This window comes from Adiantum capillus-veneris, chromosome 7 (genome assembly GCF_014529385.1).
Source record: "Adiantum capillus-veneris isolate H3 chromosome 7, ASM1452938v2, whole genome shotgun sequence".
In the NCBI taxonomy this organism is placed as follows: domain Eukaryota; kingdom Viridiplantae; phylum Streptophyta; class Polypodiopsida; order Polypodiales; family Pteridaceae; genus Adiantum; species Adiantum capillus-veneris.
In genome coordinates this window covers 50,316,760-50,342,520 of record NC_140937.1, presented here as the reverse complement: position 1 = coordinate 50,342,520, position 25,761 = coordinate 50,316,760, and the positions used below count along the sequence as shown (strand labels likewise).

General features: G+C 46.6%; 1 protein-coding gene across 2 annotated transcripts in view; it reads right to left on the bottom strand.

The window, feature by feature from the left end:
* The window catches only part of LOC147453828 (mediator of RNA polymerase II transcription subunit), a 61,665-nt gene that overhangs the window by 23,544 nt on the left and 12,360 nt on the right, over window positions 1–25,761 (bottom strand). Inside the window, exons 2-10 of one of the 2 annotated variants that reach the window (XM_086515912.1) lie at window positions 21,970–22,253; window positions 5,275–5,358; window positions 5,062–5,156; window positions 1,612–1,774; window positions 1,190–1,438; window positions 1,055–1,082; window positions 912–964; window positions 698–811; window positions 490–615 (exon numbers count right to left, since the gene is read on the bottom strand). In XM_086515912.1, the coding sequence (XP_086372038.1) occupies window positions 490–615; window positions 698–811; window positions 912–964; window positions 1,055–1,082; window positions 1,190–1,438; window positions 1,612–1,774; window positions 5,062–5,156; window positions 5,275–5,358; window positions 21,970–22,253 (1,196 nt within the window). Of the gene's footprint in view, window positions 1–489; window positions 616–697; window positions 812–911; window positions 1,083–1,189; window positions 1,439–1,611; window positions 1,775–5,061; window positions 5,157–5,274; window positions 5,359–21,969; window positions 22,254–25,761 lie in introns of both variants that reach the window. The other variant, XM_086515910.1, reaches the window with a different exon arrangement.

Below are 25,761 nucleotides of genomic sequence, written 5' to 3'. Positions count from 1 at the left end.
TTTCTACAACAAAAGAAGGATCTTCTTTTTGAGATGAAAACAAGAGTGCTCAAGACCATTGGAGAGATGGACTGTGGGCCTGCCAGCTCCATGTTGATGTGAAGGAGAATTTAGACACAAGGAGTTATCATGTCTAAGAGAGAACATAGAGATTCTAGAGCCTATCATAGGGGTTGTTATTGGAAGATCTACCAACTGTTTAGTTGTGGTCATAACAGGTCATGCTATGCCTTATCGACCATAATGAGTAATCATTTGACGTCCTTAATCAAGCCCTTGAAATTCAATGCTGGTTTGTTATTAACAGTTGTGTTTTCAAAGTTTTTCTTTGTATCTAATAAGATAATTACCCTCTTGGAGCATTTCAATCATAATTGCCAGGTCATTGCACCTATGACAGAAACAATACTTCAAAAAGGCCAGTACTATGATATTCAGCTAATTATTACATTAGTTTGTTGCAGCATGTTAAGAATTTATAAAACCTACCACAATGCGTAAAGCAAATATATCATCATCCCGGTCAGCAAGAGCTAAAAGTAAGATGTCAAATGGAAAAAGCTCCTGGCTCCATACCAGTCCTGCAAGAGTTGTCTTTATTCTGTACAAAACATCCTACAAGCACTTGCATGTTAGAACATTCGCTTCTGAGCTCAAAGATGCTTTTGATGATACATTGAGACATTATACCACCAACCTGCGCAGAATGCCCATGATTTACATAAAGTTGTGCATTGAAAAGCAGTACATCAACCATCACATAAATATTTGCTGTGACCTCCTCCGCTGAAAGCTCCTTAAGAACCCGAGACTTGCAATTGACCAAAAAACCATTCAGGATGGAGGTGCCTCCAATTGTTTTGTAACTGTCAAACAACATCCAAATTAAATCTCAATTTGATGAATTTTACCAGTTGTCCCGTATTAACAGTGTCTGCCTGCTTTTCAAGCAATATCCAGGCAGCTGCACAGAGATACTGCCTATGCTGAGAAAACACGTGATTGAAAAAATTATGGAAAAGAGATGAATCAGCTGTGGGTGACAGTAACTGACGGCAATGATGTAGCATTGTAGACTCAGCCTGTAGAAACATGCATAAATAAGTTCAATCAAGCATGGCTAAGCAACACCAATGACATTGATATTCTATAACCAAGTTCTGTTCAGGTTTGCACCAAAATGGAATACCTGTTGCCAGCCTTGGATTGTTTGACTTTTTTTGTCAGGCCTTGCTGCCAGGATCTCTCGCAGTAATGGAGGAAAGTATCGCAATGTATTTTCTGACCAGCTGTGAAAACTGTTAGCTAGAATCTGGTCAATAGCAGGTGCCAAAAGAACTTGCTGTTCAAACTCTGCAATGCCCCTCGTTTTGATGGTTATGGCAAGATTGATAATCATTGCTCGATTCAGTGTCTCTGAGAACTCAGTGGTAGCACCCTAAAAGAAGTTTCCATCCATTAAGTATCAAGTTTTCAAACCATGTGGACCTCCCCTTTCTCCCAGACAAAAGAAAAAGGAGAATCCACACCATACACAAGGAAAGCAATGCCTGTTGCAACGAGCAGGAGAAATAAATGAAACAGATTGTACTAAAAAGAAAAGTCCCTTACCTTCAGCTCTCGCTTCACAAGCATGACTTCGGATAAAGATAGGATGAGGTTCAGACAAAGATTCTCAGCTAACCGAAAAAGACGATGTTCTCCTCTCTTTGTTTTCATTGTTATTATAATTTTTGCAATATCATATAGCAGCTGCTTGACCTTCCCATGATACCTGGAACGTAAGAAGTTACAGCTGCTGGCAAATATTCACAGGTGACTGCCCAAAGGCTTGACATAGAATTCTAGGTACTAATTCCTATTGAGCAAATGACCATGTTCTCCCTTGTGGCCAAAAACTTCTCTGAAAACTAGAGCTCTTTGTATTCTTTGATTGCCATAGTGCAAAGGAGCAAGTTGACCCTTGTGGACACACTATGCTCTGATAATTACAACCACAAGAGCACGATAAAGGCAGTTGTCGCTTTAGATTGATTTGCCGATTAGGATCTCAGAGAGAAATCGGTGCTTGGACAGGACAGGGCAGAGGATGCTTTAACTACTCATCCGTCACAGGAGATGTGTCCACAAGGTGGAGCAATACTTAGCATTATAGAAACCTAAGACAAACAATAGCTTAAGCTAGCTTGGAACAAACTCCAAGACGAACGCAGCATCATAACAAGCAAGTGCTTTGCCTGCTCTTTGTATCACAGTCTGGACCACTTGCTCCACGATCTTCAGAGCAGAGGTTGTGGAGAGGACCTTATGATGACTTTAGAAAGGCTCACATAGTAACCAAGAATGGTGTTTCTCAAGCGAGAAACCTCAAAACCCAGAAAAGTCCAGGAAACCTTGTAAATATGGTGTTTCTTGAAGGAAGAATTCAAATCTTGACCCAAGTTTAAGCTTTGTAGTGAAGGCAATCTGGCCTACCTTACATCACCTATGCTAATTAAATTGCTACAATATGTATGTAAGTATCTCCAAACATACTTGCTTACATTACTACAATATGGATATACCTACATATATATGTACACACACTTTTTTTTTGTAAATCTTTTTGATTAATTTACTAGTGGGAAACCTCAAGGCGACGAAAACCCACGGAAAAGATCATATACAAAGGATAGAACACAGAAGATGATATACAAAGGATAGAACACGGAAAAGATGATATACAAAGGATAGAACACGGAAAAGATGATATACAAAGGATAGAACACAGTTGTGTTCAGCTGTGAAATAGGGCTAAAAGCATTCATAAGAAAGCTGATGCATCTCCGTGGTGATATCACCAACTTCCGAGGCAAAATGTAAAGATTGCCTAAGGGAAAGCTTGAAGAACGGAAAATGGTGTAAGTCAAAGGGGTGGAACATACAGCGATTACATTGGCGCCACAGGGTCCAATAAGCCCAATATCTGACCAACATAAAGAAGACCGCAAATCCTGTAAGGAAGGCGAGAGTGCCAAAAGCCAAAAACCATTTGTGAAGACCATAGCCGGGAAACAGAGCCACATACAAGCTGATATGCTGCGAAAAAAATCTCTAGTAATGCAGCAATCCCAGAGCAGGTGACAAACAATCTCTTCCGAAGTCGAGCAGCAGACACAATGAGAAGAGCCGATATGACGTGCATTGAGAAAAGTGCCCACTGGGAGAACTCCAAGCAAGCAGCGCCAGAGAGGCAATCGCTCCTTCAAAGGCAAGTGGCTTTTCCACAGGGCAGAGAGATATCACACTTGTGCATGTACCAGAGGGCATATCAATGGTCAGCAAGACAAGGCCGTGGTAAAAGAGGAGCATAAACTCGACTGACAGAAATGGCCTCAAAAGACGTTTCCCGGAAATTCCAATCAGACATGCGACTACCATCAGCCAAAGGTGAAATGGGTAAAAAGTCAACCAGCATGTACTGAAGCTCTCTCTAGAGCTGACAATAATGCATACCAATCCAAAACGGCAAGCGATAAGGGGGAACTCGAAAGTGTAGCTGGCCTCATCAACCACATCCTCAACCCATGACAAGAGAGAGAGTGCTTGACGAGGCGAGCGGTCAACCAAAGTAAGAGAGAATGCCCGACTCCGATGAAAACCCTCCAAACAAAGCGAATTCCTTTCTCGCAGAGAGTGCCATGATAAATGAATCGTAACCTCTTTCCAAGCAGAAATCAAAGTGGATGTAAGAGGACATCCAAGAATGTGCCCTTCCATCTTGCCAAATACGGCCTCCCAGAGAGATAATTGCCAATGACAAAATGAGGAAGTAACAACGTGCTCACACAAGTAGGCAAACATAAGAGTCCAAGATTGAGTTTCTTGCACAAGGGTAGGCAACAACATAGCTTTCCTAGCAAGGACATGCCCGCGCGAGTCCAAGATATTGAGACCACCAAAACGCTTAGGAGTGCAAAGTTTTCCCACTGTCATCAAACGCATGCCTTTTGTGTGAGCATGAGTTCGCAAAAAATGAGACAGAATGACATAAGAGAAGTGAGACAATGACGAGGCCAATGCATCAACGGCAAATAGAACTGAACATAAGCCATCAGGATACTTTGAATGATTCGCAGGCGAACGTGCAATGGCCATGTGGATAATTTCCAGTAAATGCAATTTGACATTTAAGCGTTGCATAACCCAATCCACTTTTTGTGTGTGAGTGACATTCCATCCAATTGGACACCCCAAATGCCTGGCAAGCACATTCGGAGGAACACTCTCACCTAAGCCACAACAGACTATGCCAGTCACAAGAAATAAGTGGCAGAAGCTTCGATTTGTGGAAGTTGACTCTAAGACCAGCCGCAAGCCCAAACAACTCCAAGGCGTCCAGAATCACTTGGACATCAACCTACTAATTGCGAGGCATAAACAATGAATCGTCTGCATAAGCATGCCCAATAAAGTTCTGACCCGAGGGTAATTGCAAATCATGAAGACGATCAACGGAGGTCAAATGACCAAGATACGTCAACAAAGGGTGAGTGGCAATAGCATACAACAAAGCACTAAGGGGGCAGCCCTGCATAACTGAACAGCCAAGAGGCCAAGGTTCCGTGATTCAAGAATCCCCGATGATGAAATGCGAGCATACAAGAAGTAAACTATATTGGCTATCTTAGGACCGAACCATAGACACCGCATCGTAGCAACAATGTAATCCCACTGCACGATGTCAAAAGCCTTTTCAATATCAACTTGCATGACAAGCACATCATGTTGTGTGTATGTACACACACACACACACACACACACACACACACACACACACACACACATGTAATATGTATCTATAAGATAGATAGATCCATACATGTTAGTACTTCAGCATTATTCAAACATTGGTACTCGTGCTTCACAATAGTAATTAAAGTTCTTGGTAAGTTTTGCTGCTCTTTGCATACATTTCCTAAATCCATTTTTAAGTGCACCAAACTATCTATGCAGTGTGCACTTTTATGATTCAGAGATACTTCAAGAAACTCCCAGCAAGAGGATTACTATAAAAAGTACCTATACAAGGGTAAAAGCCGATAGTTCAACAGCTCTAAGATTGATATAGCAATCCCTGATTTTCCTATTGATTGTTGGTACTTGTTCATCATACCCTGTCAAAAACAAAGTGCTCTTTGGCGATTTCCTCTTTGGGTGTTTGAATCTCAAAACAAGAAAGTTCAAAGGATATCGGAGTAAAAATTAAACCTGTCTTTAAGGAGTACAACTTACAGTTACATGAGAGCGAAAGAGAGTTAATGGAGCAATAAGCAGTAGCCGTGCATATGTCTCCATCATTGCAATACTAGGCAAAACCTGCTAAGGCACGAACAAAGAAATTAGGCAGAGCAAGAGCCCAACTCACAAATTCAATACCTGCTGAGATTTCCAGCTGCGGCACTGATGAATGAACCGAATGTCAAAATCTCCATCGTCAATGAGGTTAATGTACGTGCATGGGTGCGTGTGTGTGTGTGGGTGCCCATTATTGTAGTGCTCTACGTTTTGTATCCCTTTCTTTTCGTGGGTTTTCCTCGCTTTGAGGTTTGCCACTTGTAAATTAAACAAAGCAGATTTACAAAAAAAAGTGCGTGCCCATTATTGGTTACTGAAAATGTTTACGAGGATATCTTAGTTTTAGTCTAATATTATACATGAAGGGGCTAACTATTGTCTTGTTAATGACGACCGCAATTATGATTGAAATCTCATTCAAAGAGGAGAAAAGAGTGTGCTAGCAGTAGTGCACAACAACATAAACATAGACTGAACTGAAACAATGGATCCAGTAGAGAGAAAGAGAGACGACATGAGACACATGTTCTATCCAACACATACTTGGTACACTCAGTATTTTCTACATTTAAAACTTTCTCAAAATCTCACCTAACACCTTCAAAAGTGGCTTCCAAGGAGTGCCCTCGATCAAAAATTGAAACTGAAGGAAAACAATCAAAATGAACTCCTAGCCTGTGGAAACACGCTCAGCTCCAGACCATGGACGGTGCAACTAAGATACAAGGGGGGGGTGCCTAGGATGTTAAGAGTTTTGGAGGTCATCTCCTGGGTTTCCGGTCTAGATCTAGTGAGAGGCCTTCTTTGTGGCAGTGTCTGGACTTGTGGGGCTCTACTAGGCTAGGAATTCCCAGATTTTGTCCAGGTTGGCCACTTGTGGATCATTTATAGTGGGAACCCTATTCATCTGATGTGACCCTTTATATTCCCACATTTACTGGGCTGTGGGGTATTTGGTTGGGGCCAGCAGATATTGTAGCCCCCAACATAGGGTAAGGGGGGACATCCCCACTTTGGCAGATTGTGCAGACCCTTGTAGCTTCTCTTGTTAGCACCTGTAGGGCCTTTGGTAGCAGAGCATTTTATACATGCGAAAGATCTGCTTGTAGAGCTTCTAGCAGTGATGTTCAACCGCGCCGTGAGCAAGGGCCTACCTGATACTTGGAGTTTGTCCACTATCGTACCTATCTTCAAGTCAGGAGACCCTATGGAGCCTAGGAATTACCGCACTATCATGATTGGACACACATTGGCACGGTTGTATGCATCCATCCTTGAGCAGCAGTTGAGTAGATGGGCAGAGAGAGGGGGTGTACAGGCAGCAGGACAGGCGGTTTCATGAGAGGTTTCTCTACTCTTGATCATATCCTGACAATCGAAGCCATTATTGAGGAGGTAGATCACGTGGGAGACGGCTCTATTGTTGCTTTGTGGACTTCCGCAAAGCTTTCGATACAGTGCCTAGAGCTAGATTGATGCACAGACTCCAGGAGATGGGGGTACCCAAAGAGTTGATATGGGGGATCAGTGCTCTATACAATTCATTAGTGGGGCATGTACGCACTCTAGAGGGGATTTCTGATTTGGTTCACTCCACTATCGGGGTGAAACAGGGTTTCCCGCTATCTCCTACACCATTTGGCATGTATGTGGATGAGATTGCTGACTACATTGAGAGGGATGGTTGTTATATGATGATGATATCGTGTTGATTTCTGACTCCCCGGAGGGAATGCAACGTCATTTAGATATTTTGTACACATTTGCCCACGATAGTGGATTGTTTGTTAACCTGAGGAAAACCAAGGTTATGGTGTAACACCACACCAGAGTGGGCCAGGAGGTCAGCACCCACTTTTACATATGGCCAGGAGACAGTGGAGTATACAGATGCATACACGTGTCTTGGGGCAGTCTTCAGTGGACCGGTGTTTTCATTCAGGAGAGTAGCAGAGACTAGATTGACAAGAGCTTATGCAGCCTTGGGAGGATTGGAGAAGATGTGTTCGCAGGTTCAGTTTCAGGAACCTCAAACAAAGCTGTGGCTTTTTGACACTCTAGTGGCTTCAACTATGCTTTACGAGGCTTAGATTTGGGGACCCTCAGTAGACCACCATGGAAGATCTGGTAGCACTGATGGATGGAGATCTATGGAGAGGCCTTTAGTCTCTATGATCTCTCGGCTAATTCAGGCTAAGGCCTCAGTGCCACATGAGATTATTCGAGCCGAGCTAGCTGGCCCCCCTCTCGCAGTTGAGGCCTTTACTAGATCAATTTCCTTCATGCATCATTTATGGGACCTCCCAGAGACAAATATGCTCAGCTAGCCCTTCAGTCATCCCGACAGCTAGCGCTACAGGGGGGACAACATTCTGGTATGGGTAGATGAAATCATGGTTTCAGTCACATGGCTTCAACATGGATAGACTGCCCCCATTCAAGTACTCCTTGGATGCACCCTCCCTTTCTCTTACACGGACAAAGATCACTAGACGTATACGTCAGGATTTGATTCAGCTAGATACCAGAAGCACATGGATACAGCCGGTACAAGAGTTGGGGCACGAAGATGGGTTTCTCTAGAGAGCATCTTCTCCAACTAACTGAAGATGGATATGTGATCAGACCGGCCTATATGAACACTCATTTATCCTATGGGATACAATGTGCTATTGGTCAGATGCGCACGTCATTGCATCAGCTAGAGATTGAGACTGGCATATTTAGGAGAGTACGAGCAGAAGCCAGGATATGCCAATTGTGTCATACAGAGCCAGAGACAGAGTTACATCACATTTGTCACTGTCCGGTATACTATGAGATACGAGGCCGCTTTCACTGTCTGTTCAGAGAGGGCTTTGGACCGTTGGCTAGAGTCATGAGATATCAAGATCAGAGATGCCTCGGGTTGTTTTAGCTAGACCTGCGTGGACACAGGGAGAGTCTCTTGAGGAGACCACGTAGTGGGAGACATTTATAGAGGGAGATCACTGACTTCTTTAGAGCAGGGACTCCGCAGCCAGATGAACATGCCTCAGAGCAGACTTCAAAGCCCACTTATACCAAAGGTATATTAGTGGACACAGCCACTGTAACCGGCCTGTTCAATCCAAAAAGGACGGTAGACTTTACTTTAAACCTTGATTTAGCTTTCACCCATTACTAGTCGTCTATTTTACCTGTACTTTCAAGACACAACAAAGGGGAGAGGGATACAGGCTGCTGGATTGCACCTGTATGAGTAGACGGACACCAGATTGGCCCCTAACTTAGGCGCCCCTTTCGGTATTTCTTTATTGTTTAAAAGAGGGAATATACGATGTGGTTCTTTCCAAGCTGCCCCGTACAACCTTGGCTGAATTTTGACTGTTCTGGCTTGATTTCAGCAGCATAACTGTACTAGAACCCTTCACACTCAGTATTCCCACGCATTGGCCGACTTTCCCGACGCATACGGGCACTTTGCAAAACTTGGCGAGAATCTGCAGCACGCTGAATTCTCTGTTTTCAGCCCTGAAAATGCGCCAGATCGCCTGTACAGCGGTCCCCTTGCGTCCCCGAACCTCCTGGGGGTATTAGGGTCCGTTTAGGGCCAAAACCCTAAACCTGCAAAAATACACAGCAGGCTGTAATTTACTGTTTCGGGCTCCGTTTCGCGTGCCGGTCGCATCCTTAGCAAGTCCTCGAGCTCCCGCACCTGTAGGGCTACTTGCCCTTTGAATCGGACGAGATTTCTGGCGTGAAACCTCTCCGAATTCACCTGTACCTGCGGGGGGATTAGCCGCTAGCTAATCCAGTACCTGTGCAAGAGGCTCTTGCCTCGGCAATCGCACATGAACCCACACAACTGTACATTGGTCAAATGAAGAGCCCACTAGAGGGGCATAACATACTGCCAAAGGGGAGAGAGAGGGCAGTGCGTAGCGTGCAGGGCATCACTCCTGGCACCGCACTGTGCATAAGAGGGAAAGCAAGCACTCCATAGCTCTTAACCTGTGACAAAAACTGCAAATGAGCCTCTCCCAGCTTAAAATTCAGCGCCACTTCTTGTTGCATGAGGCAAGTGCACCAGAAGGTGCCACTTGGCACATTTATAAGCATTTTCCTGTTTCGGGGTTGCCGCCTAAAAATCTCCCAACCGGTTGCCCAGTTGACTTCACGGCAGAGTAAGAGAATGTTCCCCTTGTCATTCCGGAGGTAATGACACCAACACATTTTCAGGTCCCAAAATAGCAGTTCCCTAAATTTTAGGAGATGCTGCCATTGTATCTTTCTAGGTCATCCGACCCTCTTTGTACACTGCGGCCACATCCAGAACTGAAATGTAGCCTCTGTAGCAAAGGATTCCACTTTGGCTAGTCAATGACCCCACTTGGCTAACCATAGTCCTTGTCCAACCTTAGTGCTCTCTTGCCCTCAGGCCTGGACTCCCTCTGGACAGTTCCACGCTAGCTATGCAATGCAGGGCAGTTAGATTTCCCGAGGGGTGTTTCCAAAAAGTGAAAGTAAATAGATAATAAGAAAGAAATCAACAAAAAGGATAGATAGTAGTCACACACTGGTGACAGCCACTCAGAGCAAGGCGCCCACGTCTACGAGGGCAACCACGACATCGATGGAGGCTTCACCAGAGGATCAGGACTATTCTAGCATGATATGGGAGACGCCCAGTACGACTATTTACAGAGGCGGACATTGACAAAGCTCTTCAGCGACCGATGTAATACTTTCTCGGACAACGCCGAATGCCGGGCATCCTCGGGTATTCACTTTACTTCATTTTATTTTTGTACCCAGAGATTGGATTCGATTCACAAGGATTGTATCAATTTGGTCTCATAGGTCATTTTGGCCTTTTGAAGACATTTAATATAACATTTCATTTTATCTCTCTCTCTCTCTCTCTCTCTCACGCATTGTTTTTAGGGTTTCAGTTTTTTGCTGTTTTTTAGGGTTTCAAATACGTGTTTAACTGTTTTCTAGGGTTTTGAAGCGGATTTGCTCTGTTTTTTAGAGTTTCACAATCGTTTCTTGCTGTTTTTTAGGGTTTCTTGTATCTTTTGGTTGTTTTAGAGTCTCTCTCTCTCTCTCTCTCTCTCTCTCTCTCTCTCTGTGTGTGTGTGTGTGTGTGTGTGTGTGTGTGTGTGGAGACCATGGGCAACTCATCCATGTGCAAGTCTCCTTCGACGGTAACGAAGGCAACATTCATGGTCACGAACAAGAGAATAACACAAGTGGAGAAAGTGATGAAAGAATGAAAAACGGAGATGGAAGGATGATGGAAAGAAAAGGCCAACCTAATCCAAATGGTCTTCAACGAGGTCAAGCAATGGAAAAAGGAGAAAGAAGACTTTCAGGTAGAAGTCCAAGCGCTCCGAGAAGAAGTCTCAGCCCTCAAGCAAGAGCTTGCGGGAACTAGAGCGGGGAGTAGACTTGAAGAACGAGAAATCCAACCCTCGATGATAAAGGAACTCAAAGTCATCAAAGAACAAGTGCAGAAGATCAAAGAAGCAGCATGAGGCGAAGACATCATCGTGGGTAGATGTAATCACGAAAACACAAAAGAAGGGGGATAGTTTAATTGAGAGGGACATCATCTTCTATTCTGAGACACATCAGGCCCCTGGGCAGTCTATACCACAAATTGGGAGACAACTTGCAGACAAGAACAAGCCTGAAAACTAGCCAGTCACCTAAAGTGCGTGCTGGACCCTCTGCCATGGGACCCCAAGAAACATGAGACCTACTACCAACCAAGTGGCCTCTCTGAGTGCTAACCATGGGGTTCCAAACCAAGGGCTGTGTCAGGCACTCCTCCGTGCAAGTAGGCTGATGCTGCTTTATGCCTATCCGCAGCTGCTCCCGGGAACGGAGCAGACTCACAGCAAAACGGTCCTCCAGTCTCGTGCTCAGGCCAACTCTACGCATCTCTGTGAAAATCCATTTAGTAGAAGGTCGCCAGGGGCATCCAGCCCGAGGCACTCTAGCACTAAGCCGCTGAAGCAAAAACTCCTTCCAGAGCTCCTCCCCTGGAAGTAATCCTCTGACAACAAACTTCCCAAGAAGGGCTCTACGCTGTTGCGTTGGGTCTATGATCCCCAACCCTCCGTGAGAACAAGGAAGAGTGATGACCTGCCAGGCAACTTTGGCCCACGCTATCTGAGTGTCATGTCCTGACCAAAGGAATTTCCTGATCAGCCTCTCTACCTCGCTGATGCAAGAACTCGAAAAGATCCAACAAGAAGTGATGTACCACATAGTAGCCAACAACACCTGGTTGGCCACTACAACTCTGCCTACTTGAGAAAGTCGTGTGGAGATCCAATGTAACAACTTTCTCTTGATGGACAGGAGGAGGGGAGGAATTTGTTGCTCGGGAGACAAGTCCAAGCCAACCTGACAACCCAGGTACCGAACAAAAGCCCCCAGGGGAATCCATCTGAAACCCTCCCCTGGCAGCCAATCAGGCGTAGGAGCACTACCGACCAAGAAAGCCACTGTCTTTCTCCAGTTGATCAGTGCGCCTGATGCACAACAAAAGGTCTCAAGATCTTGCTCACACCTATGAAGGTTGGCCTCCTGGCCCTCCAAGTACAAGGCTGAGTCTCAGCAAACTCAGCATCCAGAAGCTCATCTCTCTGAATAGGGACAACTAAGCCACGTAGACCAACATGCTGTGAAACCAAAAACGTGCTCATCGCCTCAGCATAGAACAAAAAGAGGAAGGGGGCAAGAGGGCAGCCATGTTTGACCGAACGTGTGAGCATGAAACGATCTCCTCTACCACCTGAGAAAAGTACTTGACTGTGTGCCCGTCTGTAGAGAGCTAACATACCTCTGATCCAGGCATCTGAGAAGCCCATCCTGTGTAGAGTGCCCTCCAAAAAGTCCGAGTCAACTCTGTTGTAGGCCTTCTCAAAATCGAAAAGAAGTATCACTAGATCCTCACCATGGATGCGCGCGAGGGTAGACGCCTCCCAGAAAGTAAAGATGTTGTCAAGGATACTACACTCCTTGACAAAACCTATCTGTGTCCCATGTATGATGCTCTCTAGAGGTGGCTGAATCCTCAAACTCAGAGCCTTGGCAAGAATTTTGTAGGTTGAGTTGAGGATGGTGATGGGCCGACACTGTCGAATCTCATTGAAGGAGCCACCCTCCTTGGAAATGAGGTAGATCAAGCCCTCACTCATGCTGTCGGGCATCTCTCCTGTGTGTAGGATGTACTAAAAAGCGTTGCAGAGATCTGAGCCAAGCACGTCCCAGTACTCTAAGAAAAAGCTAAGAGTCCGACCATCCTCACCTGGACAGCTACCATGCGGAAGTGCTCTGAGGGCCACATGGAGCTCCTCTAGCTGTAGAGGCAGCTCAAGACTCTGGCGCATCTCCTCAGTCACAAGACAAGGCATCTGTGCCCACACCTGCTCTCTGCATGCATCCTGACGCTTTGACAGAGGCTCTGCTGACAGCAAGTCACGATAAAAGTCTCTGGCAACTGCACGCATGTCCTCTAGCTTTGAAGCAACTGACCCGTCAGGCCTCCTCAACTGGCTGACCCTGGCATGCGCGTGTCGGGGCCCCACTGTCTCAAAGAAAGCCCGTGTCACTCTGTCACCCACCTGGGTCCACTGAGATGCCTGACAATGAAAAGAAAACTCCTGGAGAGCCGGTTGTAACTGCTCCTCCAACCAAGCACTGTCTGGATGTTGCTCCTGCATCCTCTGCACGGAAGTACCACCTCGTCGAAGACACTGCTCCTCCTCTCTCGCTGCAGCCAGGCTGGCCGTAGACTCTTGGAGAAATAGCCGACTAAGCTAAGCAAGTCCAGAGGCCACTTTGTTAGTGGGAGAGTCCTGCAAGTCTAAGCCCTCTCTCCAAAGAGCCACCACTCGCTCTCTAAGCGTAGAGTCCAGCAAGACCCTCTCAGGGATGCGAAGCATCGTGCTCCCCCTACTCTGTCTATTTGTCACTGTGAGGATCACTGGTGCATGGTCCGAAAAAGAAGTCCCAGGCAGAATACAAACTGACCGACCCAAGTCACAGAAGTGGTCACTAGTGTAGAAGCGATCTATCTGAGATAGATTCACCCCTCCCACTCTACGGTCCGAACGAGAGAAGGCCACGCTGTCAGGTGGCCTCACAAAGCTAGAATGCTGCCATACATCTGAAACCCGCAGTCATACATAACCTCTCTCAAGTTGCCAACTCAACTCCACGCACAGTAGTATGGCTACCTCCAATCCTGTCAGAGGGGTGCTCCAACATGTTGAAGTCACCCCCAATGCACCATTGCTCTGCCTGCGGCAGAGACTCTACAATGTGAGCCCAAAACTCTTCACGTGCACTCGCTACATTGGGTACGTAGATGTTCAGGAAGCCCATGAGGCAACCCTAAACCTGCATAGTAATCCACTGAGCCCTGCCTGGCACAATAATCCCTCTGCCCACAATGGTCTGCTGCAAAGAATCCGCAATAGTCATACGAACCCCACCTTGGATGCCTCCAGGTCCAAATGTAGCTGACCAAAACGTCACATAGCGACCACGCAAATCTGACCACACTGTCGAATGCGGCTCTCACAAAGATGATGCTCCTGTAGCATAAGAATGTCAATCTCACCACCCACCAGGCATCTCTGAAGCTCCTGACGCAGCCGACCCCTTAGATGCTCAAACTGGGGCCCTCCTAAACCCTGCACATTCCATGAGATGATCGTCACGGAGTCAATGAGAGAAAACAAATGCTGCTGCAACAGCCAACCTCACTATCTTTGAGGCTGGTTTGGAAGGGGAGTAATCCGCATCCGAACAACCTCTAGACAAGCGCGAAAGAAGTGATTGTCCCGCCCAAGCCCAAGCCGAGCGTGCAGCCCGAAGGGCTACATCCTCTGTCCAAGAATCCTTATGCATAAATACATAACAAGGAGGGCTTTGAGTGACAGCAAACAAATGCACCACAATGTGCCTGCAACCCGCTGCATCCGGAGGCGTCAAGCTGAACTTGGCAAGAGGCCAAAGTGTCTCCACCAGATCTATCACCTGTAAGTCCCCTGTGTGGTGTGAGAAACTCAGTAGCCTGAAGCTGGAGCCAATCAAGGACTGTGTGCTGGGTCCACTCTGTGAGATCCCTACCACACAGGGGAAAGGAGAAACCCACCGCTGTGTCCAAAGCCTCACTATCTCTAGCTGCAAGAATGAGGACGTGGACTCGAAAGCTAGGCTCCTCCAGGTCTGGAGAAGAGTCACCCAGAAACCGAGTGAAGCTGTAGTTGAATAAGTCCCAGCGTGTGCGAATGTCAAAGCTAGTTAAACCTCTAGGGCTGCTGCAAAGGGAGAAGTCTCCACCAAAAAAGGCGGCTGCCCATCTGTCTGCAAATGAAACACTGAGTCGGTAGGCCCGAATACTCCACACTCTGACGACACCAATCCCCCACTCACCCGAGGTAGTAGGATGACCTTCGGAAGAGTGTGGGTGTCCTGAACCAGAACACGTACTGCGGGGATGCCGGCCGCCTTGGCAGCTACAGAGGCTGCCGTGCGAGGTGTCTCCAGGACAGTCCCAATATCTGAGCCTATCCTGGACAAGAGAGGCAGGTACTCCCTCCTCAAACCGAGAAAGCAGACGAAGATGGGAAGGTCTACCTCCTCTACCAGAACATCTGTAGCTAGATCAAAACCATGCCTCCACTGTCGAAAGTGGGCTCGAACTGCTCGGAAGGCCAAGGAGCTCATCGCGATGACCTTGGACGCCATCTTGGAAGTCTCGAACTCTATCTGATAGTAGCCACATCCGAGGAACTGAACATCCAAGATCTTGCCCACCTCTCCGAGAAGGCGGGCCTGGAGAAGATCGCGAAGCTCTCCTCTCCTGGGTCTAGTGCCGAGAATCTTGCAGATGACGGAAGTCGCCTAAAGACGTTCCACCTCTGCTGCGAGGCTCGCTTGCTCTAGCGACAAAAGAACAAGTCAGATGGTGGGCTCTGCAAGGTCGAGCGATGGGGCTTCTTGCGAGTCCCTCTGGGGTGGAGCATGAGCCTCCATCTGTGTCTGCTGCTGTGGCGCAAAAGGAGTGAAAGAAGACGTTCCTTTGCAAAAACCCCGACGAGTAATGTCAAGAATCCAGAACTGTCCGAGCAGGTTGAAAGAAGCCTTCAGGGGGAGGATGGCATTGAACGAAAGGAAGGGGGGGGGGGGGCAATGAACGAAGGGGGGGTCAGTGAGCGAGCTTGTGGCGGGCTGGGAGCCGAGTGGGGGGTCAGCGGGTAGCGCATGGCGGGCTGGGAGCGACAGGGATAGCGTGTGGATAATGGGCAGCAAGGGTTGCGCGTTGAGAGGAAGGGCTAATGGCGGACGTAGTGGGCGAGAGGCTGGCGACAGGGGCCGCAACGCGCCAGCAGAGGGGTTTGGGGGGGGGATGCGCACACTTGGCTGATCAGCACCAGCGAGCGAGCTTCAAGCACATGGTGTTCTTGCTAGAATTATCTTGGAGCATTACTTCTATTGGCCGAGCCTCAAAAAGGATGTAGACAACTTTGTTCGCAGTTGTTTAGTATGCCAAAAGGTCAAGTTTGACAAGCATAAGGCACAAGGACTACTACAACCTTTACCCATTCCCACCCGCCCCTAGGAACGCATTGCTATGAATTTCATCTTTGATCTCCCGAAGACACAAAATGGGCACGATGGCATTTGGACTATCATTGAGAGATTAGCAAGCAAGCTCATTTCATTTCAGTAAAGAAAACAGTCAAGCCGAACCATTTAGCGAGACTTTTCATTGCTCAGATATTTCGGTTACATGGCAGGCCTGAGACTATAGTCTCAGACGGAGATCCCCAATTCACGAGTTTGTTTTGGAAGGCTATTTGGAAGAACATTGACACGCGGTTGCAGTTCTTGTCATCATTCTACCCACAGACAGATAAGCAATCTGAGACAGCCAATTCAGTGGTTTTGGATTTATTGAAGTCTTACATCTCTGATCAGAAGACTCAATGGGAAAAATATTTACCTTTGGTGGAATTTGCCGACAATAACACGGTTCACTCTGCGAGACAGGGAAGGCACCATTTGAGGTAATTGAAGGTGCTAAGAAGGTCCCTCCCTTTCTTAGCACTAAAAAACAAGATTTTTGAAGCCGATCAGTATAGGAGGGATTTGGACACTGCTTTTGCCAAGATTCGAGAGGCTCTAGAGAAGTCTCAAGCACGACACAAGAAGGCAGCGGATTGACACCGACACGACTTGAGGTTGAAGGAAGATGATTGGGTGCTTTTATGTTTTGAGAAGGCACGCCTAAGGAAACGAAAGAGAAAGGAGCGTCTTTTTCCAAAGCTTTGCATGAGATATTATGGCCCTTTCCAAATTAAAGGAAAGATAAATGATGTATCCTCAGACTTAAGTTGCCAGATACTTGGAAGATTCACAATGCATTTCATGTGAGTCTGTTGAAACCCTTTAAGGGTGAGGTGCTGTCACAAGACGGGCACCACGTGCCAATAGAAAAGAACAGACTGAATAGACTTTTAGCACTTCAATACACGCGACACGGAGTGGCGGAATTCCACCCCAGAGAGTATTGGCACCAAACCTTGGTGCCCCTTTCGGTATTTCTTTATATTGCATCAACATAGTACAAACCGGTACTCCAGACACTGCACCTTCTCCAGGAAGCATGCCAGAGAATGAGCCCTAGCCTCATATTTAGAGGCCCTAGGCCCCATAAGCAACTTTACATGAAAATCCTTCAAACTCAAAAAGCTTCTGGTCCAAAAGCAATGCCAAAACGCTGCCAACGTAATTTACAAAAATCCATACAGCTGCTACGTCAGCAGTCAACACAAAAAGCAGAAATCCGTACAGCCATTTGCTACGTCAGCTTTCGGCTTCAAATTCATTTGACAGCCAAGCAAATGCAAACATTTGCTTGAAGTAAACCCAAGTGGCGGGTGCCTGTCCTTGCATTAACAATGTCGTCCACCATTTAAGCACACTGTCCTTTAAGAAAGTGGGAGCTTTCCTCACCTTAGAGGCCTGTGTAAAATTCCCTCCTACATAAGCTGCATCAAACTGCTGGAGGAAAGTGAGAGCCTTTGCTTTATCCTTGAAGCCACTGAAAGTGCTGAGCTTTACAGCTGCACCACCTTCTTTGTAAGCTTTCGGCTTCTCCACTGCCCCCAAATTGTCATAGGGAATAGTCTGCAACATGGGCACTGTAGTAGGCATGATTGGCACATCTTGGCCATTAACATTTTGCGTCAGAGGTGCGATATCTGGCTACTGTCCAGAAAAACCAGCCATGCCAAAATGACCCGGTGGCACCCCAAACTGGCCCTGGTTGCACTAAAAACCCTGCTGCATGCCGATGCTACCATACATGGGGTTTGGCATCATGCCTTGCATACCCCCAAACACTGTTCCTAGTATGTACGGCTGACTTCTAGGCGCATAACCAGCCATACTTTGGAACACTGATCCACCCCTAAAATACCCATGATGTACCGTGGATGGTGGAAACACTGGGTGCATAGCCTGGTATCTAGTTCCCAGTCCATTCAAGACAGCATATGGGCTCTGAAAGGTGGCGGACTGAAATGGCATAACCTGTGGAAAAGGCGTTCTAGCCACCTGTCCAAGCACGGGAGGAACCTGTTTTGGAGCCCCTAACTCCGCAACATGCGAGTGTTCCCTATCATGCTGAGTCGCATGAAGTATTTGGGCTTGAGCTTCAATAAGCTCCGTACGCGGTGTAGGTTGCCTATTTTGTTGTTGCACTGGTGGCGCTTGCAAGAACTCCATAAACCTTGGATTCTGCACCATATGAGAAAAGACATTCACCGCGGCAACTAACTGAGTCTTGAACGCATCATCCTCAAGTTGCCCAATCATAAAGCCCTGTACCTACTAGAGGGACATTCACATCGACAGGAGGTACAGACTGACGTGGCCATGAGCTCTCGCCAGTCTTAAAAACCATATGGATTTCCTGTCTGTCCTTTGAAGAGGAACCCTCTTCCATAATGCCCTTCCTTTGTCGGCCATAGTGTAATCCCGTGTTCTTGTGCTCTGTGTCTTTACCCAAAACAACCGAGGCTCACTCTTTGAGGAACAAGTGATTGAGGTCCCGGCAACAGAACCTTGAAACCGGCCCGTAGGGCGGTAGGCGTTGGCTTTCACCCGAAATTCTTTACTTTAGACATACACAGAGAGAACGTGCAAAGGAAATCTACGATGGGAATTAACACTTAAATACACACACCGTAGCTAGAATGCTCCGAGTAGACGCCGACAACCTATAGGCCCCAAATTTGGCGCCCTTGTATCCTGCTAGATACTACCATTTTTGGCCAAATTTCGGCACATAACAGCCCCAAAACTTGCGCAAAACCAATTCCCCTGCTAGAACTCACTTCCACTAGCGTATACCCTCTGATTTCTGCCCAAAAAACAATAAATTCAGCACGCTGTATTTACTGGTTTTTGCCCTGTTTTCAGGCCCCAAACAATCCCCTAGCTGGTCTCTACCAATGGGGCACGATTCCCAATGGTTCTGGCCTCTGTATGGCTGAAAAACAGTCAATTTACAGCACATACACAACAGTAAAAACGCACTTTTACGGTGAGGTTATGACCCTCACTGGTGCCTGCTTTGGAGTAGCAGCTAGCTACCCTTGTTCCTGCTCAAGGAGGCTCTTGTCTCAGCACAATAGCATGAAACCACACAGCTGTACATTAGTCAAATGAAGAGCCCGCTTGTGGGGCATCACATAACTGCACGTAGTGGAAAGAGAGAGCAGTGTGTAGTGTGCAAGGCATCACTTCTAGCACCACATTGTACATGAGAGGGAAAGAAAGCACTCCATAGCTCTTAACCTATGACAAAATGCAAATGAGGCCTCTCCCAGCATAAAATTCAGCACCCTTTTTCCTTTGTGAGGCAAGTGCATGAAAAAGTGCCACTTGGCGCGATTACAAGCCATTTCCTGTTTTGGGATTGCCGCCTAAAAATCTCCCGACTGGTTGCCTAGTTGACTTCGCGGCAGAGTTATAAAATGTTCCCCTTGTCATTCCGAAGGTAATGACGCGAACACATTTCACGGCCCAAAATAGCAGTTCCCTAACTTTTAGGAGATGCTTCCGTTGGGCTCCCATTGGTCATCTGACCATCTATCCTCATTGGAACTGCATCCAAAAGTGCAATGTGACCCAACTATCGGATACTTTCAGTTGGTGATCCCACCTCGACTTTATGCCTTTATTGAGTTCACTTCCTAGTATCCACCAACTTGCTAACTGCGACGGGGGGACCTACATGATCTTGCGTTGAGCCTAGACATCCTCTTACTATACGAATTCCAGTGCTGACCAACTTTCCGTCTGCGGTTGAAACTACCGTTCACATTGGTCATACAATATCCGACCATTTGCAACTTAAAAAAGAGGGTCTCAAAAATAAAACAAAAATCAATTGAAAGAAACCAACAACTAAGGTTAGCAGTTGCCATGTCCTCATGACATATGCACAGATGTCATCATGGTTCCAGATAGCATGGACAGCTTGCCCCTCTTCCAGTACTCCCTTGATGCACCATCGTTGTCTCTTACATGGGTGGAGATTACTAGACTTATTCGCCAAGACCTGACCCAGATGGACACCAAGAGGACATGGATAGAGCCAACATAGAGTTGGGAGATGGCTTTCTATAGAGAGCATCTTCTGCAACTCACAGGGGATGAGTTTGTGATTCGACCCAGCTGTATGGATACACATCTATCTCATGGGTTACGGTGTGACATTAGTCAGATACAGACATCTTCACACCAGCTTGAGATTGAAATTGGTAGATTGAGAGGGATACTAGCAACTATCAGGATATGCCCCCCATTCCATATAGAGCCACACACAGAGATGCATTCTATATGTCAATGCACAGTGTATTACATACACGTTACAGGGTCGCTTCCACTGTCTACTCAGAGAGGGCTTTGGACACTTCTCCAAAGCCATAGGCTATCATGACCAGAGATGTCTTGGACTGTATCTACTTGAGTTACACAGACACAGAGATAGTTTACTAAGGAGATCTCGACAGAGACAGATTACGGGTTTCTTCACACTAGACATTGGAACAGGTAGAGGAGCAGCCACCACTGCAAAGCTCAGTTCATGCTCACACCCCCGGTACTGTATTGACGGAGCATTGGAGCTAGGGAGATCGAGACGCCCACCACTTAAGAGAGGAGCTTCACAACATCGACAGAGACTACATCAGAGGATTCAAGCATTACTATCTCGACATCTAGAGTACAGATGAGGATGGATGCATCACCCATTATATCAGCCTCTAGTATTGGGCACCCATTGTATCAGTGGTCACAGATACCCCACACAGTTTAAGCTAGTAGCACTTCTAGATTCATTTTTGTATCTCTTTTTTTGTACCCAGACATGGTATCAGATGCACAGTTTGTAACGGATCGGTCTCATAGGTCATTTTGGCCTTTTGAAGACGTTATTATGTCATTTCAATTCTCTCTAGCAAATCCAGAGCGTGTGACCGGGTGATTGTGTCTGCTTTCTTCAGCCAGTAAGAGGGCGACTTCTGGCTGCATTTTTATCGTTGAAACCACCCTTGGACCAGTATTTTTGCTTCAAGAGAGGACCTTGAGAACCTGCGTTTTTTGGCAGGTAGAAATCGGAGGAGTGCTGCTGATTTTTACTGAGGAGTTGTGTCAAGATTGGGGCTGCCTTTTGAAGGCAAGAGGTAATCTACTTTGGCGAATGACGATGTCTTATGATGATACGATACGACCTTGAGTCGAGCTGCATATCTTTTACAACTACTGCCACACGGAGCGGGGGCAACAAAGTCAACATGCATGAACACTCCCTCATCTTGCACACTCATTAGATACACAAGTTGGCAAGACAAACTGAAGGTCCAATTGTTTCACAAAACCTCTGCAATCTTTCTGGTTGACACGTCACAAACCTGACAGTTTGGAACAGGAACTTCCACCTGTCAAAAGTAGCAACACAGGAAGCTGTTTAATGCAAGCTTCAATATACTATGCCCTGCACAGTAATATGGATTTCTTAAGCAAAATGATGGTCTCAAAACGATTTCATTCTTTCATGCAAGGCTTCCTCTGTAAAGATTGATATAGCTGGTCTTTCAGAGATGCCTTTTAAGTGCCTTAACCAGTGCTGCCATACTTAGATGAAGAAAATTGAGAAAACCATGGGCTTTGCTCACGATTCCACTGTAAAGGCTGAACTGGTTGGTCTTCAGAGATGCCTTTTCAGATCTCTTGTTGACATCCTTTCGCCAGTGCTTGCAGCATTCAAATTACTTACGCACCACTTACCAGATGTCCTTGGATTTTATCTCCCACAACACTATGATGGCTGCCCTTTGGTTGAAAAATTCATGTACTTTGTAGTCAAACTTCAATTTCACATGGCAAGCATTCTAGCTATTACTGTTAGCTTGAGTGGATGTTATTCAGCTCTCAATGTACATGCCAAGAACACTTGACAAGGTGTATGGCATCTTAGCACTCAAAATTACACTTTTATTGCATGACTGGCATTTGAAAAAAAAAATTTAAAAACTGTAAGGTGTACATTACCTGGCTGCCAAATATTTGATCTTCGATTTGACCAAGGAAACGTGTGCTAACATGTAAAGACAAGCCTGATAATAGAGTCATAGACAAAGGTCGTGTCTCTTGAACAGCAAGCAATCTGTCACTTGACTGACTTAAGCTTCCTGAAAGTAATATTTCTACTATGCCATTGGTCTTCATCCAAGACATCATAGCCTCACACACAGGTTGACTCATAGTGAGTGACATCACCCAGAACATCCCCATAGACTTCTCATCCAGGTTGGAAAAGTCAAGAACTCTTTCACCTGCACACGTGTGAAAAATAATCACATCGCTAACAATGATGCAATTTGTTTCTAAGAAAATCATAGCGGCACACAATGACTCCATGTGAGAGACCTAAAAAGACAGATTTCCTATATACTGAACGCTGGGAAGAGTTCTGGGAGGGAGCCGCCCTGCGTCCTATGCTGTGCAAAGCAGCCTAAATGGAGTCAGTCCCCATGCACCCTACACGCGTGGAGCAAGCCCATGCATAGCTTCGCCAGAGTAAAAAAGGTAGATGTACATGAGAAGTGTACCCTAACGTGACCCACACGTCAAGTTGGGTCGCTGGTATTTCTGGCTAGCAATTGCCACAAACCCCAGATGATTGACAAAGTGCACAATATTGTTCTTCCATACAGAAAACACATACAGGTAAGGAAGTATAGAAATGGATAGTTCAGATCCCCAAGAGATTCCATACGAGCCTTACCATACCGGACCAAGAATAAAATGCTGCATGTGAGGACATATGAGGACTATGTAAATTAAACAACTGGTTAGCCACTACATAAAAAAATTAACTCATTATCGCTCTGGCTATTTGCCCAGGTTAAAACTTTAACATTAATTTTTTATTTATTTGTCTTGTACATAATGCAAGGTAAGTATGTTTTATCATATCATACAAATATCATACAAGTGTGAATGTATGGTATGCCTAACACATGAGTATGAAAAACTATGTTGCACACCTCTGAATCTCTTAAAGCACATTGCAGCTCCTCAACCCCAGACATTGCTGAAGCCTTGGTCTCATGGCTTTCTTTGAGTTCTTGAAAAAGAAAAATTAACTGTCTACCTCTTTCTCTTAAATCCAACATTTATGGATTGCGACGCAGTGCTGCCAACTGGATTGAACTCTTAATGGGACCTTAAGAGAAGTCTGGCACGCAGTTGGTTTGCATGGTCGCCATACTAGTCCAAGCTAGCATGGTCGCCATCCTAAGCTAGGACTAGTCTAGTCCTTGTCCAAGCTAGTCAGATCTAAGGCAAGTCCAAGAGGCTCTATTGCTAGTCAAAACTGGTCTATTCCCAGTCTAATATAGCACTAGTCCAAGAAGCTTTGCTGCTAGCCTATGTCTAAAGATCGTTTACACTAGCCTATTGCTAGACCACTACTAGTTCAACCTGGTCTACTGCTAGCCAAAGTTGCCCGGAATGGGAGCAGGAGGGTGCAAAATGGGACGGGAACGGGAGGGGGGCCGGAACAGTAGACTAAAGAAACTATGTATATTAGATGTATTATAACCTCATATGTTAGTGGAAAACTATAAGCTAAACTTTTGAATTCGCCCACTCTAATTAGAACCATATTTAGGCATGTTTTACGATGACCTAGCTTGTTCTAATACTTAGTAAGACTCCTCTTCAAATACTTCTCAAAACTCAGGGAGGTTATGCATTATTTGTGCAGATTCCCTGTCTTCTTCCAGGGAGTCAATTCTCACAGCAAGCAAAGATGGCAAAACAATATTAAGTTTTCAGATGGGCAGATATATCGGTATATTATGCATGTGGATCTTGCTCGCTCCCCCAGCCCTCAGGCCCCCCTCCCCCAGCCCTCCCCTGCTCTAAGGAGAGAGTACCTCCCATTCGATCTGTTTCCCTACCCTAAGGAGAGAGTACCTCCCACTGTTATCCAAGATTGATTCCAGATCGAGACCATCTGGATACCCGCACACGGCAACTTCAGTCGCTGCCAAGGCAATACCTACAATACGCGTTTTGGTTCGGGACAGCTACTCTCCCGAAGATAGTCCTACTACCTAGGGTGAGCGGTGGATGGTTCCTCCAGAGCGTAGAGTATACGGTACTCCCGAACCAGTGCTTCATATACAGACAGATGGGCCATCTTGCGAAGGCCTGTCCACGCAGGAGAACCGGACACGCACAACAGACTCACCCTACCAAGGCTAGCCAAGCACAACAGACAGACTCAGGGTGCACAGGCTGGCACCTCTTTAGAGGCGGGTGTTCAATCAGCTGATGACTAATAGCAGGTGCATGGCTGTCGCTGCCAAGAATACGCTCACTACACAGGCCCCCCTCGTGGCCGACCTCAGCATTGGGTTCCTACAGAGAACCAATTCGATCCTCTACAGCACGACGTCCTTGAGGAGACTCCTTCCACCTCAACCTCGCCACCACCAACTCCCCCTCCTCCCTTGCCTGCCGATTCCACCACCCCGCCTCCACCTCCCCCTCCCCTCCCGCCCCTCCCATCTCCCTCACTTGACTCGCAGCCTCGTCTCCTGGCCCATCTCATACCCACCTCCCGCTCGGGGGGCACGACACTCATCTACAGCTCAGAGATTTCTTGCCAGTGCTTTTGCCATGAGCCAACTAGCTTGGAGGGGCAGCCCTACCTGAATGTAACCAGAAACGCATTCGAGTGGGCTGCTGAGGTTGCTGTCTCATCAATGCTAATCTTCCAATCCGGACAGTGTACTCAAAGAAAGATACGGGTGCCCCTGTGGGATCTGAGTGAGGCCAATGCCACTCTCCTGGGTCCCAGTAAAGCTGCGATAGGGCACGACCCTCCCACACCCAAAGCCTCCAAAGTGCAGCATCAGCGGAAGCAAAACGGGGATCAACACAACGACGCTTTCCGCGTGAGCCAACTACTCAAATGGCCTCCCATCGAGCGCCGGAGGAGATAAGTAGTGGAGAAGTGGCAGAGTATGTCAATCGAGCATGAATCCCCGGAGAGTTGTCAGTATCAACTGTGAATAGCATGGTGTCCAAACGAACTAATAAGAGAGTGTTGCGGTCAAAGAGGCCTTCCCAGCCACAATGAGGAGGCATCTGAAGCGTGCCGCGCATGACTGCATCCCACTGTGAATCGATCTCAAGCAGTCTGCCTGGCACCCCGCGACCAATGTCATAATGTTCTGTCACAAAATCTGCATCCAACATACGTGTCTCATAAAACAACCGCATAGAGGCTGCAGGGCCAGAATCCCAAGCAGCCCAATCAATGTGAGTCCTCTCTCCAAGCTGACGAGGTGGATGAACCGAAGAATCAAGAACTGTAGCATTCCAAATGAGAGGCTGGCGCTCAATCTCCTCACGACATAAGGAAGGTGAGCGTACGATAGTCCGTCTCATGGAAACCCAAATCTGAAGGAGCGATCGGAGAAAGGGTGAGAGGGTGGAAGAAGACAAGGGAGCATCCGTAAAGAGAAAACGATACCCTGAATGCCAAGTATGACCGTCTCTAGTGCCAAGTCGTGGAGTCACTGTGCAAAGAGCAGCCTGAAGAAGCATCTTCCAAGGTTCTTGGCCAGGAAAAAGACCCCGAACAATAAGCTTGGTAAGAAGTGCGCGGCTCTGTAACTCTGGATCAATGATGCCAAGGCCTCCCTCTGACCTAGGACGAATGATCGTGGACCAGCGAACTCTAGCACGAGTATCAATAGTCCCGTCTCTGCCACTCCATAAAAAGTTCCTTACTAGTCGACGGAGCTGAGCAATCACACCAGAATG